Source organism: Chiloscyllium plagiosum, unplaced genomic scaffold, assembly GCF_004010195.1.
Source record: "Chiloscyllium plagiosum isolate BGI_BamShark_2017 unplaced genomic scaffold, ASM401019v2 scaf_8224, whole genome shotgun sequence".
Classification (NCBI taxonomy): domain Eukaryota; kingdom Metazoa; phylum Chordata; class Chondrichthyes; order Orectolobiformes; family Hemiscylliidae; genus Chiloscyllium; species Chiloscyllium plagiosum.
In genome coordinates, this window is record NW_025213350.1 from 10184 (window position 1) to 25064 (window position 14881).

The 14881-nt window shown below is 48.6% G+C and overlaps 1 protein-coding gene across 1 annotated transcript; it reads right to left on the minus strand.

Moving 5' to 3' along the window:
* Nucleotides 1-768: 768 nt before the first annotated feature.
* LOC122547618 (E3 ubiquitin ligase RNF157-like) lies at nucleotides 769-11728 on the minus strand. The gene is made up of 4 exons (XM_043686222.1): nucleotides 11432-11728; nucleotides 5007-5095; nucleotides 3730-3876; nucleotides 769-1024 (listed from the first exon to the last, which is right to left on the minus strand). The coding sequence occupies exons 1-4, from the start codon at nucleotides 11522-11524 to the stop codon at nucleotides 769-771; spliced, it is 585 nt and encodes a 194-aa protein (XP_043542157.1). The 5' UTR covers nucleotides 11525-11728.
* Nucleotides 11729-14881: the final 3153 nt, after the last annotated feature.

The following is a 14881-nucleotide window of genomic DNA, read 5'->3' on the forward strand; positions in this document are numbered from 1 at the left end:
CACCCATTCCCTATCTCTGTCACCCCCTCCAGCCCTACACCCCCTCCCTATCTCTGTCACCACCTCCAGCCCCTACACCCCCTCCCTATCTCTGTCCCCTCCTCCAGCCCCTACATCCCCTCCCTATCTCTGTCACCACCTCCAGCCCCTACACCCCCTCCCTATCTCTGTCCCCTCCTCCAGCCCCTACATCCCCTCCCTATCTCTGTCACCACCTCCAGCCCCTACACCCCCTCCCTATCTCTGTCCCCTCCTCCAGCCCCTACATCCCCTCCCTATCTCTGTCACCACCTCCAGCCCCTACACCCCCTCCCTATCTCTGTCCCCTCCTCCAGCCCCTACATCCCCTCCCTATCTCTGTCACCACCTCCAGCCCCTACACCCCCTCCCTATCTCTGTCCCCTCCTCCAGCCCCTACATCCCCTCCCTATCTCTGTCACCACCTCCAGCCCCTACACCCCCTCCCTATCTCTGTCCCCTCCTCCAGCCCCTACATCCCCTCCCTATCTCTGTCACCACCTCCAGCCCCTACACCCCCTCCCTATCTCTGTCCCCTCCTCCAGCCCCTACATCCCCTCCCTATCTCTGTCACCACCTCCAGCCCCTACACCCCCTCCCTATCTCTGTGACCTCCTCTGGAATCTGCTCTGTTGAGTTATCTTGCCCCTCTTTGCTGATCGGAATGTGATGTCTGACAGGTCGCCCATGGGAATGACCCGGATCCCCCTCCCTATCTCTGTCACCACCTCCAGCCCCTACACCCCCTCCCTATCTCTGTGACCTCCTCTGGAATCTGCTCTGTTGAGTTATCTTGCCCCTCTTTGCTGATCGGAATGTGATGTCTGACAGGTCGCCCATGGGAATGACCCGGATCCTGTACATTCTGTAAGTACTGCTGTTTTTTACCTCATCCTCCATCCAGTCTGAAGGGTCGATGGTGTGAGATGGCAAACAGAACTGCTGGCACACGCCCCGTTTGTAGTGCACAGTTTCCGATTGGAGGGAGTTATCCTTCACTATGTAACTGCAAAGACCCAGATTGGAAAATATGAGAGAGGAACAAGCATCACAGATAACACGTGGCGAGATGGCCAGGGGGTCTCACATCAGTGCTGGGAAAACTATTGGAGCAAATAGTGAAGGACAGGATTAATCTCTCCTTGGAGAGGTGAGGTTTGGTCAGGATAATCCGCTCGGAGAGGTGAGGTTTGGTCAGGATAATCTGCTCGGAGAGGTGAGGTTTAATTAGGGATAATCCACACGGAGAGGTGAGGTTTAATCAGGGATAATCCACACGGAGAGGTGAGGTTTAATCAGGATAATCCGCTCGGAGAGGTGAGGTTTAATCAGGGATAATCCACACGGAGAGGTGAGGTTTGGTCAGGGATAATCTGCTCGGAGAGGTGAGGTTTGGTCAGGGATAATCCGCTCGGAGAGGTGAGGTTTGGTCAGGATAATCCACATGGAGAGGTGAGGTTTAATCAGGGATAATCCACACGGAGAGGTGAGGTTTGGTCAGGGATAATCCGCTCGGAGAGGTGAGGTTTGGTCAGGGATAATCCGCACGGAGAGGTGAGGTTTGGTCAGGGATAATCCACACGGAGAGGTGAGGTTTGGTCAGGGATAATCCGCTCGGAGAGGTGAGGTTTGGTCAGGGATAATCCGCACGGAGAGGTGAGGTTTGGTCAGGGATAATCCACACGGAGAGGTGAGGTTTGGTCAGGGATAATCCGCTCGGAGAGGTGAGGTTTGGTCAGGATAATCCGCACGTAGAGGTGAGGTTTAATCAGGGATAATCCGCACGGAGAGGTGAGGTTTGGTCAGGATAATCCGCACGTAGAGGTGAGGTTTGGTCAGGGATAATCCGCTCGGAGAGGTGAGGTTTGGTCAGGGATAATCCGCTCGGAGAGGTGAGGTTCACGATATGTAAATAAATAACGCAGATGAAAATGTGGGGGATGATCAGTCAGTTTGTGGATAACACAAGGATTGACCGAGTGGTTGGCAGTGAGGAAGAAGGTCTTAGGTAACAGGTGGATATAAACTGATTGGTCAGATGGACAGATCAGAGGCAGATGGAATTTAACTCTGATAAATGGGTGATGATGCACTTTGGAAGAAGTAACACGACAAGAGAATACTCCATGAAATAGCAGGTCACTGGGAAGCTTGAAGGAACAGAGGGATCCATGGGGGTGGCAGGACAGGTGAATACAGTAGACAAGAAAAATGGGACACAATGGAGGTATCGATTCTCAGAGTGGGGAGGTTATATTGGAGCTGTACAGGACTTTGGTTAGACCACAGCTGGAGCACTGTGTGCAGTTCTGGTCACTGCACTAGGGAAAGGTGTGATTACATTGGAGGGGGTGCAGAGGAGATTCCCCAGGATATTGCCCTGGGACAGACTATTTCAGCGCTGAAGAGAGGCTGGATAAGCTCAGGATATTTTTTTTTAGATTAGATTAGATTAGATTAGATTACAGTGTGGAAACAGGCCCTTCGGCCCAACAAGTCCACACCGACCCGCCGAAGCGAAACCCACCCATACCCCTACATTTACCCCTTTCTTTAGAGCAGAGAAGGCTGTGTGGGGGCTGGATAGTGGTGGATAAGATAGGGAGGGGCATGGATTGGGTGGACAGAAAGCTGCTGCTCCCCCTAGCTGAAAGTTCAATAATGACAGGGCATCATTTGATAGTGAAAGGCAGGAGGTTTCAAGGGGATTTGAGGATCAGGAGGAGAAAGTGAGGTCTGCAGATGCTGGAGATCAGAGCTGAAAATGTGTTGCTGGAAAAGCGCAGCAGGTCAGGCAGCATCCAGGGAACAGGAGAATCGACGTTTCGGGCATAAGCCCTTCTCTTCAGAAGGGCTTATGCCCGAAACGTCGATTCTCCTGTTCCCTGGATGCTGCCTGACCTGCTGCGCTTTTCCAGCAACACATTTTCAGATTTGAGGATCAGGCCTTTCCACCAGAGGGTGGGGATGGTTGGAAATGTACTCCCTGGGAGGGGTTTGAGGCAGGAAACCTCACAATCCCTGGTCAGAAGATGAAGTCTCATTATATTCAAGGCTATGGGTGTAGTGCAAAAAGTGGGACAGTAAAGACTCAATAGGAATGGGCTGAAGGGCCTCTATTGAACTGTTTGCTGCAATGATTCTATGAGACAAATTAAACAGATTCGAGAGATTGAATATTGTTATCGTCAGTCCAGAGTACACTGCAGTGTCTCAGAGACTGAACTGTAGAATCAGCACAGAGCAAGGCCATTCAGTCATCATGTCTGTGCTAGCCCTCCCCCACCCTCTCCTCTTTACATTCCTCACCATCCAGTGTTTATAATCAGAAAATTCACTGAAACATACAGCATCGAATGAAGCCACTCTGCCTGTCAACTGGAAAACAAGCCCCATTCCCAGCTCCGTCTCCCTGGAGGTTCTGGGACCCTGGGGGCAGATCCAAGCTCCTTTTATCTAAGTCGAGGGTGTCGGCTTCTCTGACACTTTCAGATAGTGAGCTCTGACCCTGACCCCACTCCAGGTGAAAGAAAGGATTTCCTCATCTCGCCCTAACCCTTCTCCCAATCACTGTAAACCTCAGTGCCCTACTCCCTGAGCTCTCTGTGAAGGTAAACAGGCCCCTTCCCAGCCACAGTATCCAAAGCCCTCACTATTCTGCACATCTCAATCAAATCCTGACTCAGTCAGCCGTGTTTCCCACTCACTCACCTGGCACAGCCATTCTGAAACTGCTCTGTTGCTCGGTAATAGATTGTGATGGCCACACGCGCGTCAGCATCGAAAGTAAACTCCACGTTGTAGTAGACCTTAGGCTTCAGGAGTTCCTCACCTGGAGTCTTCACCTCCTCACTGCACCTGGCACAGAGAACACACTCGGCTGAGACCCCCAGGGAAACTGCTCAGACATTGTAGAGTGTGAGTAAGGTCAATATGCTCCATACGTCTCCATGTATAAACAGTGGGCACAGCTTCCTATTGTTATGACGTTGAAGGCATGTACTATACCTTTAAGAGAGAGTGAAAGTTGTTGGCAGTGAGTATTTGCAGGCACCTATCATGTGACTGACTAGCAGTCTCAGAGAGGAGTGGACAACTGAAAATATGTAACATTTGGCTGCTATGTTTGGCAACAATTTAAAATGTAACCAATCAGTTTACATTTTGCCCCAGGATACTAAAACCCAATCGAATTTGAATTTTACTGTTTTGACAACATTGAATCAATGAGATTAACCAATATTTGAGCTATAAATAAGACAGCATTTTGAGGGTTAGCCAGAGAGACAGCAACAACCTTCAATCTAGGGAGAGAGAGAGACTGCCATTCAAATCACTCTCTATCAAAGGGACCTTTTTCATATGAGACATCTTTGCAGTAAAAGACTGAAGGCGACCCAGGGAGATCTGCAGCTGAGAGGACACAGACACCAATGATGACGCCACTGTTTGTTTTTCAAAATTAGGTGGATGTAATTTTAATAGGGACATTTATTGGATCAGCACAGTGTTATAGAGTCGGAGGGAAATTACAGACCTTTAAGAGCAAGGAGGCTTAGAGTTGTAAATAGTTGTTGTTTAATGTTCGTTTTTAAGAGTTAAAGAATAAAATTGCTATTTTTCTTTAAACAGTGGAATTTGAATGGTTATCTGTCACTCATACAGTTACGAGGCGAGGTGAGCTTTTCTGGGGGTTTGGTTTAATTAGCAGAAGGGTTTACCCCCGTGTCGTAACACTATACCATACTCCAACATATAGCTTCCTATACCATGCAGCAACATACAGCTTCCTAAACTATATTGCAAATTACAGCTTCCTATACCACGCAGCAATGTACAGGTTTCTACATCCTGCTGTCTGAGCTGCCTTGTGTCTGGAGCACTCACTAGGCCTGACATTTTGCTCTCTCCCACAGCTGCATCGATCTCTCACACTGAGAGGTGACTGAACCTGGCAGCCATGGACTTTTCCCACTTTATTCACTTACTTGACCAGTCGCAGAGTGTCTTTCCGGATGTTTATCAAGCTCCGTAATGTCTTCACTGGATCCTGAGGGGGTGGAGCAGCATAGGGAAACTACGGAAACATGAGACACAGAAAAAAATTCAAATCAATCATTTGATCCAAGAATAGGTTTTTGATTTGAGACCCGGTATTGGTCTTCAATCAAGCAACATCTCCATAAGCAGCTTCACCTCGAGACTCCAGCAACAACCTGCTCAGCAACAACCTGCTCAGCAACAGCCTGCTCAGAACAACCTGCTCAGCAACAGCCTGCTCAGACAAACCTGCTCAGCAACAAACTGCTCAGCAACAAACTGCTCGGCAACAACCTGCTCAGCAACAACCTGCTCAGCAACCAGGAGTGTTCAGTTAAAGTGGTGGAGTTACTATGGGACTGGGACAGTGATCTGATGCAGAACAACGTGCTCAGAACAACTTGCTCAGCTACGACCTGCTCAGAACAATCTGCTCAGCAACAACCTGCTCGGCAACAAACTGCTCGGCAACAACCTGCTTGTCAACAATCTGCTCGGCACAATCTGCTCGGCAACAACCTGCTGAGAACAACCTGCCCGGCAACAATGTGCTCAGCAACAATCTGCTTAGCACAATCTGCTCAGAACAACCTGCTCAGCAACAACCTGCTGAGAACAACCTGCCCGGCAACAATGTGCTCAGCAACAATCTGCTTAGCACAATCTGCTCAGAACAACCTGCTCAGCAACAACCTGCTGAGAACAAACTGCTCAGTACAGCCTGCTCGGCAACAATCTGCTCGGCAACAATCTGCTCGGCAACAATCTGCTCGGCAACAACCTGCTCGGCAACAATCTGCTTAGCAACAACCTGCTCAGATAAACCTGCTCGGCACCAACCTGCTCGGCAACACCGTGCTCGGCAACAACCTGCTGAGAACAACCTGCCCAGCAACAACCTGCTCGGCAACAACCTGCCCGGCAACAACCTGCTGAGGACAACCTGCTGAGGACAACCTGCTGAGGACAACCTGCTGAGGACAACCTGCTGAGGACAACCTGCTGAGAACAACCTGCTGAGAACAACCTGCTGAGAACAACCTGCTGAGAACAACCTGCCCGGCAACAACCTGCTCGTCAACAATCTGCTCGACAACAATCTGCTCAGCACAACCTGCTCAGCAACAATGTGCTCAGCAACAATGTGCTCAGCAACAATCTGCTTAGCACAATCTGCTCAGCAACAACATGCTCGGCAACAACCTGCTCGGCAACAATCTGCTCGGCACCAACCTGCTCGGCACCAATCTGCTCGGCAACAACCTGCCCAGCACCAATCTGCTCGGCAACAATCTGCTCGGCACCAACCTGCTCGGCACCAACCTGCCCGGCAACAACCTGCCCAGCACCAATCTGCTCGGCAACAATCTGCTCGGCAACAATCTGCTCAGCAACAATCTGCTCAGCAACAACCTGCTCAGAATAAGCTGCTCGGCACCAACCTGCTTGGCATCAACCTGCTCAGCAACAACCTGTTCAGAACAATTTGCCCAGCAACACGCTGCTCAGCACTCCCTGCCCGGCAACAACCTGCCCAGCAACAACCTGCCCAGCAACAACCTGCTCAGCAACAATCTTCTCAGCAACAACCTGCTCAGAACAACCTGCTCAGCACCAACCTGATCAGCAACAACCTCCTCAGAACAACGTGCTCAGTGCAACCTGCTTAGCAACAAACTGCTCAGAACAACCTGCCCGGCAACAACCTGCTCGGCAACAACCTGCTCGGCAACAACCTGCCAGCAACAACCTCCTGAGAACAAACTGCCCAGCAACAACCAGCTGAGAACAACCTGCTGAGGACAACCTGCTCGGCAACAACCTGCTGAGAACAACCTGCTCAGCAACAACCTGCCCTGCAACCACCTGCTCGGCAACAACCTGCCCACCAACAACCTGCTCAGCAACAATCTGTTCAGCAACAAACTGCTTAGAACAACCTGACCAGCAACAGCCTGCTCAGCAACAGCCTGCTCAGCAACACCCTGCTCAGCAACAGACTGCTCAGCACAACCTGCTCAGCAACAACCTGCTCAGCACAACCTGCTCAGCACAACCTGCTCAGCAACAATCTGCTCAGCAACAACCTGCCCAGCCACAACCTGCCCAGCAACAACCTGCCCAGCAACAACCTGCTCTGCAACAACCTGCTCTGCAAATCTGCTCAGCAACAATCTGCTCAGCAACAACCTGCTCAGCCAAAACCTGCTCAGCCAAAACCTGCCCAGCCACAACCTGCCCAGCAACAACCTGTTCAGCACAACCTGCTCAGCAACAACCTGTTCAGCAACAACCTGCTCAGCCACAATCTGCTCAGCAACAATCTGCTCAGCAACAATCTGCTCAGCAACAACCTGCTCAGCCAAAACAGCAACAACCTGCTCAGCCAAAACCTGCTCAGCCAAAACCTGCCCAGCCACAACCTGCCCAGCAACAACCTGTTCAGCAACAACCTGTTCAGCAACAACCTGTTCAGCAACAACCTGCTCTGCAACAACCTGCTCAGAACAACCTGCTCAGCAACAACATGCTGAAAACAACCTGCCCAGCAACAACCTGCCCAGCAACAACCTGTTCAGCAACAACCTGCCCAGCAACAACCTGTTCAGCAACAACCTGTTCAGCAACAACCTGTTCAGCAACAACCTGTTCAGCAACAACCTGCTCAGAACAACCTGCTCAGTAACAACCTGCTCAGCAACAACCTGCTCAGCAACAACCCGCTCAGCAACAACCCGCTCAGCAACAACCCGCTCAGCAACAACCTGCTCAGTAACAACCTGCCCAGCAACAACCTGCTCAGCCACAACCTGCTCAGCCACAACCTGCTCAGCAACAACATGCTGAGAACAACCTGCCCAGCAACAACCTGCCCCGCAACAACCTGCCCAGCAACAACCTGCCCAGCAACAACCTGCCCAGCAACAACCTGCTCAGCAACAATCTGTTCAGCAACATGCTGAGAACAACCTGTTTGGCAACAATCTGCTGAGAACAACCTGCCCAGCACCAACCTGCTCGGCAACAACCTGCTCGGCAACACCGTGCTCGGCAACAACCTGCCCAGCAACAATCTGCTCGGCAACAATCTGCTCTGCAACAATCTGCTCAGCAACAACCTGCTCAGAATAACCTGCTCGGCACCAACCTGCTCGGCACCAACCTGCTCAGCAACAACCTGTTCAGAACAATTTGCCCAGCAACACCCTGCTCAGCACTCCCTGCCCGGCAACAACCTGCCCAGCAACAACCTGCTCAGCAACAACCTGCTCAGCAACAACCTGCCCAGCCACAACCTGCTCAGCAACAATCTTCTCAGCAACAACCTGCTCAGAGCAACCTGCTCGGCACCAACCCGATCAGCAACAACCTGCTCAGAACAACGTGCTTAGTGCAACCTGCTTAGCAACAAACTGCTCAGAACAACCTGCTCAGCAACAACCTGCTCAGACCAAATGCTCCGCAACGCCCTGCTCCGCAATGCCCTGCTCTGCAACAACCTGCTCCAGAACCTGTTCAGAAACTGCTCAGCAACAACCTGCTCGAAACAACCTGCTCAGCAACACCGTGCTCAGCAACACCCTGCTCCGCAAAGACCTGCTCAGAACACACTGCTCTGAACATCCTGCTCAGCAACAACCTGCTCAGTAACACCCTGGTCAGCAACAGCCTGCTCAGACCATCCTGCTCAGACCACCCTGCTCAAACCACCCTGCTCAGACCACCGTGCTCAGCAACAACGTGCTCAGAACACACTGCTCTGAACAACCTGCTCTGAACCTGCTCAGCAACAACCTGCTCAGCAACAACCTGCTCAGAACCTGCTCAGACCAAATGAGCCTGCTCAGACCATCCTGCTCAGACCACCCTGCTCAGACCACCCTGCTCAGCAACAACCTGCTCAGAACACACTGCTCTGAACAACCTGCTCAGAACACACTGCTCTGAACAACCTGCTCTGAACCTGCTCAGCAACAACCTGCTCAGCAACAACCTGCTCAGCAACACCCTGGTCAGCAACAGCCTGCTCAGACCACCCTGCTCAGACCACCCTGCTCAGCAATGCCCTGCTCAACAACAACCTGCTCCGAGCAACCTGCTCTGAACCTGCTCAGCAACGCCCTGCTCCGCAACACCCTGCTCCGCTATGCCCTGTCTTGAAACGCCCTGCTCCAGAACATCCTGCTCCAGAACAATCTGCTCCAGAACACCATGCTCTGCAACAACCTGCTCTGCAACAACCTGCTCAGAACACACTGCTCTGAACAACCTGCTCTGAAGCTGCTCAGCACCAACCTGCTCAGAACACCTTGCTCATCAAGAACCTGCTCCGATAACGCTGCTCAGAGCAACCTGCTCAGAACAACCTGCGCAGCAACCAGGAGTGTTCAGTCAAAGTGGTGCAGTCACTATGGGACTGGGGCAGTGATCTGATGTAGAACAACCTGCTTAGAACAACCTGCTCAGAACAACTTGCTCAGCAACAACCTGCTCAGCAACAACCTGCTCAGAGCACACTGCTCAGAACACACTGCTCAGAACAACCTGCTCAGAACAACCTGCTCAGTAACAACCTGCTCAGCAACCAGGAGTGTTCAGTTAAAGTGGTGCAGTTACTATGGGGCTGGGACAGTGATCTGATGTGGACAATATGTAAACGAAACAGTACAAGGCGTCTGAACAGAGAAGGATGGGGGAGGTGGTGTAACATCAAGGAATCCTGGGAGAACAGTTCCATCGTCATTCTCTGAATGTTTCCATTACTCAAGGCACAAGTTAGCTGATTCCCTTCTGAAACATCCCTGGCTTCTCCACTTCAAACCTCCAACATGTAGCTGCTGAGGGAAAGAAACACTAGTTTCCTTCAGGTTTAAAGTGGATTATTGCAGAGATCTAAGAAGGAAAAATTTTGGGCAGCTGCAGACCTGCTGGGTTCTCTTGAGGTCTGACAAAGCTTCTCTCTATCTTATTCACAGCCTAATCTGTTCAGCTCCCTGACAGTCAACCACATACTTGTTGGCAGGCAGACAACTGCCGTTCTTGAGAACTGGTCTAGTCCACAAACCAATCTGCTTCACTAGTAAACAATCCCTTGGCTCCAGTTCACCTGCACTTTGGAACCCAGCAGGACACAAATGCAGTTCACAAGAAGTCTTAAATTCCTTACCTTTAACACATGCAGCTGTCCTTGTAACCCCCTGGCTTTTAAAACAACTCTTTCTTATTTCATGCCAGTTTTAAAAAGGACAAACCAAAACATAATGTGGATTTCACTCTGAGGAAGAGCTTTCCAAAAACACACAAGAAATAAAAACACTCCTCTATTCCATCTTATACAGGTCACCCCTTATTTTTAAACCATGCCCAAGTTCCAATCTCAGCCACAGAGGGCACTATCCTTTCAGTGGAATCCCTCAGAATCCTCCATGTCTCTGTGCGATCACCTTCAAACCTCTAAAGGGGTCTGGGGACTCTGCTTCTTTACAGAAGGATGCCAATGTTCAAAAAGAATTCAGCCACTCATACTTGGGATAGGCAGCATGTTACTTTCTGAGGAAAGGTTGTGCTTGGTCTGTTTCCTTCAGAGTTTTGAAGGCGATCTTATTAAAACATGGAAGGTCCTGAGGTTGCAATGTGTAGATTCCTATACCATGCAGCAATGTACAGGTTCCAAAGCACTGGTCCAGTCTGCCAAACCTTTCCACAGAAATAGTGCCCATTCCAGATGTGAGTCATAAAATCTTCTTTGAACAACATACAGCCCAGGGACGTCCTTCTGTAAAGATGGTGACCAATACGTGCAAACTATTCCAGATTACACGCTTTTGATGTAAAACTGAAGCAAAATTCCCAACTTTAATAATTCCTCACAACAACTTGCAACTTTCCATTTGCCTGTCGTCATTACTTCCTCCTGTAAGAAACTATCACAATATCCCAAACTGCTGTCGTCCCTGGATGAGGAAGGCGATGATTTGAGATTCTCTCTCTCTTCTGCACTCTTAGAAAGGGATAAAGGAGATGGACAGACTGAAGAAGAATTGTTACTCTGGCCCCTGAGGGCACGATAACCTCCTGATTGCTTATGCAGTGGACAGCGTGGTTTTTGGATTTACTGGGATCAGTTCCATACTGGTACAGAATGACAGAACATTCCAGAACTCAATCAGAATCTGTAAGTGAATCATTGTTGATGAGACAACCAATGTTCCCTGCAGAATTCCTGTTGGCACTACAGTCTACAATAGCAAAATATTTTGAATATCCCTTGTCCATTAATCCAAACCTCAACTAAACATGTGCTTGTACAAACGCAGTCGAGTGTGTTCGAATAATGGTGATGTAGGGAAGGCATATCTCACACAATACTCACAGGTACAGGGCGGACTCCCAGAAAATTGAGGTCACTGTTCTCTCCAAACAGGTAGCCTTCAGGATGAGTGGAGTCAAACCTCTCTCCTCCCATGATGAAATGACTGGCAAAGTAATTTCCTGAAAAAGGCAGAGAGTAACCCCCACACGGGTAAACAGTCTGAACATCAGGATGCAAACTGATTGGTTAATGTCAGGGACCTGGGGAAAGGGTCAGTCTTTGTGTGTGGGGTTGATTAAAAGTTTCTGGGTAATCCAAGATTGAGGATGGGAAACATTTCTGGCTGTAACAGCTGCTCCTTTTTTGAGGTATTTTAGGTGCTGGAGGTGATTTCCTCGAATTCCAGGAGCAGCAATTACTGTTTTATATGCTGTTGCATTGTTTTAGAATTTTGGGGGAAAAAATGATCAAAACATTGGCATTTTAAAAGGGAGAAAGACAGACAAAAGGCAGCAACCACATGGTCAGTGAGGGAGAGAGAGAAAGAAACCCACACTACTAACTGACACAACAGTGAACCTGCACAGTTACTGCCTTTGCTGTCTGAGTTCATGTATCGCTGGACATTGGAGGGTGTCTGGGAAAATGAACAAATAGTGAAATTCACAATTTATCTTGGGAGAGCTCACAGCACAGGAACAGGTATGTGTATAGCTTTTAAGTGTAACTTTGCTGTAAGTCTACAGTAGTGAGTACAGTGGGTTCTTGATTCTGTGTTTTATTGAGATCTGTTTCTTGACTAAATTTTAAAAATATAAACCGTAGGTATTAAGTTAGCCTGAAGCACTGTTTTTCAGAGCAAAGAGAGGGTGCTATTTGCTGGGTCTGTAGATTGTGAAGGAGCAAAGGTGGCCTTTAGTAGAGTAGATGCCCTTCCTGTCGGATGTGGGAGTTTAGGGAGAGTTTCCATGTTACTGATGATTATGTCTGCAAGAAGTGTCTTTGGTTGCAAATTCTATCAGATTGCATGGATTGGTTGGAGAGGCAGTTAGAGGCAATGAAGAATTTCCAAGAGTAATGGGTGTGATGGATGGTAGATATAGGAAAGGAGAAAGACTACAGAAAGAGTCACATAGATGGGTTAACTCCAGCAAAGGTAAGAGAGGTAGGCAGGAGTCTTTTGTGGCTATCCCCATTTCAAACAAGTATGCTGTTTTGGAAAATGTAGTGGTGATGGATTCTCAGTGGAACGTAACACGAACAGCCAAGTTTCTGGTATTGAGACTGGCTATAATGCAATGAGTGATATGTCAGGTTCCAAGTGATCGACTGAGTTAGGGGACTCCATAGTCAGAGGCACAGACAGATGTTTCTGTGGCCAGCATCGAAAAATCAGAATCGTGTGTTGCTTCCCTGGTGCCAGGATCAAGTATGGCTCAGAGAGGGTACAGAATGTTCTCACGGGGGAGAGGGGCCAGCAAGAGGTCATTGTCCACATTGGAACCAACGACATAGGAATGGAAAAGGTTGAGATTCTGAAGGGAGATTACAGAGAGTTAGGCAGGAATTTAAAAAGGAAGTCCTCAAGAGTAGTAATACCTGGATTACTCCCAGTGCTACGATGAATAGAGCAGATGAATGCATGGCTGAGGTGCTGGTGTATGGGAGAAGGATTCACATTTCTGGATCAGTGGGATCTCTTCTGGGATAGAAGTGACCTGTACAAGAAGGACGGATTGCACCTGACTTGGAAGGGGATTAATATACTGGCAGGGAGATTTGCGAGAGCAGATTGGGAGGATTTAAACTAGTAAGGTGGGGGCGGGGGAAACCCAGGTAGATGGTGAGGAAAGAGATCAATCTGAGACTGGTACAGCTGGGAACAGAAGTGAGTCAAACAGTCAGGGCAGGTAGGGACAAAGTGTTTTTGATAAGGGATAACATTACAGCTGTACTTAGGGAGGATATTCCCAGAAATATATCCAGGGATGTTATTTGGGTGGAACTGAGAAAAAGGAAAGGGGTGATCACCTTATTGCGATCGTATTATAGGCCCCCTAATAGTCAGTGGGAAATTGAAAAACAAATTTGTAAGGGGATTTCAGTTATCTGTAAGAATAATAGGGTGGTTATGGTAGGGGATTTTAACTTTCCAAACATACACTGGGACTGCCCTAGTGTTAAGGGGTTAGATGGAGAGGAATTTGTTAAGTGTGTACAAGAAAATCTTCTGATGCAGTATGTGGATGTACCTACCAGACAGAAAGTACAAAACTTGACCTACTCTTGGGTAATAAGGCAGGGGAGGTGACTGAGGTGGGGGAGCACTTTGGGGCCAGCGACCATAATTCTATTAGATTTAAAATAGTGAAGGAAAAAGGATAGACCAGATCTAAAAGTTGAAGTTCGAAATTAGAGGAAGGTCAATTTTGATGGTATTAGGCAAGAAAAGCTGGCGTTCACAGGTAAATGAATGGCTGGAAATGGGAAGCCTTCAAAGATGAGATTGCGAGAGTCCAGAGAAAGTATATTCCTGATAGGGTGAAAGGGAAGGCTGATAGGTATAGGGTATGCTAGATAATTAGGGAAATTGAGGATTTGGTTAAAAAAAATTAGGTATAGACAGGAGAGATCAAGTGAATCCTTAGAAGAGTATAAAGGCAGTAGGAGTATACTTAAGAGGGAAATCAGGAGGGCAAAAAGGAGACATGAGATAGCATTGGCAAATAGAGTTAAGGAAAATCCAAAGGGATTTTATAAATGCATTAAGGACAAAAGGGTAACTTGGGAGAGAATAGGGCCCCTCAAAGACCAGCAAGGCAGCTTTTGTGTGGAGCCGCAGGAGATACTAAATGAGTATTTTGCATAATATTTACTGTGAGGACATGGAAGATATAAAATGTAGGGAAATAGATGGTGACATTTTGAAAAATGGCCGTTTTACAGAGAAGGAAGTGCTGGATGTCTTGAAACACATTAAGGTGGATAAATCCCCAGGACCCGATCAGGTGTACCCTAGAACTCTGTGAGAAGCTAGGGAAATGATTGCTGGGCCCCTTGCTGCGATATTTGTATCATCGATAGTCACAGGTGAGGTGCCAGAAGACTTGAGGTTGGCTAACATGGTGCCACTGTTTAAGAAAGGTGGTAAGGACAAGCCAGGGAACTATAGACCGGTCAGCCTGACGTCGGTAGTGGGCAAGTTGTCGGAGGGAATCCTGAGGGACAGGATGTACATGTATTTGGAAAGGCAAGGACTGATTAGGGATAGTCGACATGGCTTTGTGCGTGAGAAATCATGTCTCACAAACTTGATTGAGTTTTTTGAAGAAGTAACAAAGAGGATTGATGAGGGCAGAGCGATAGACACAATCTACATGGACTTCAGTAAGGCATTCGACAAGATTCCTCATGGGAGACTGCTTAGCAAGGTTAAATCTCATGGAATACAGGGAGAACTAGCCATTTGGATACAGAACTGGCTCAAAGGTAGAAGACAGAGGGTGGTGG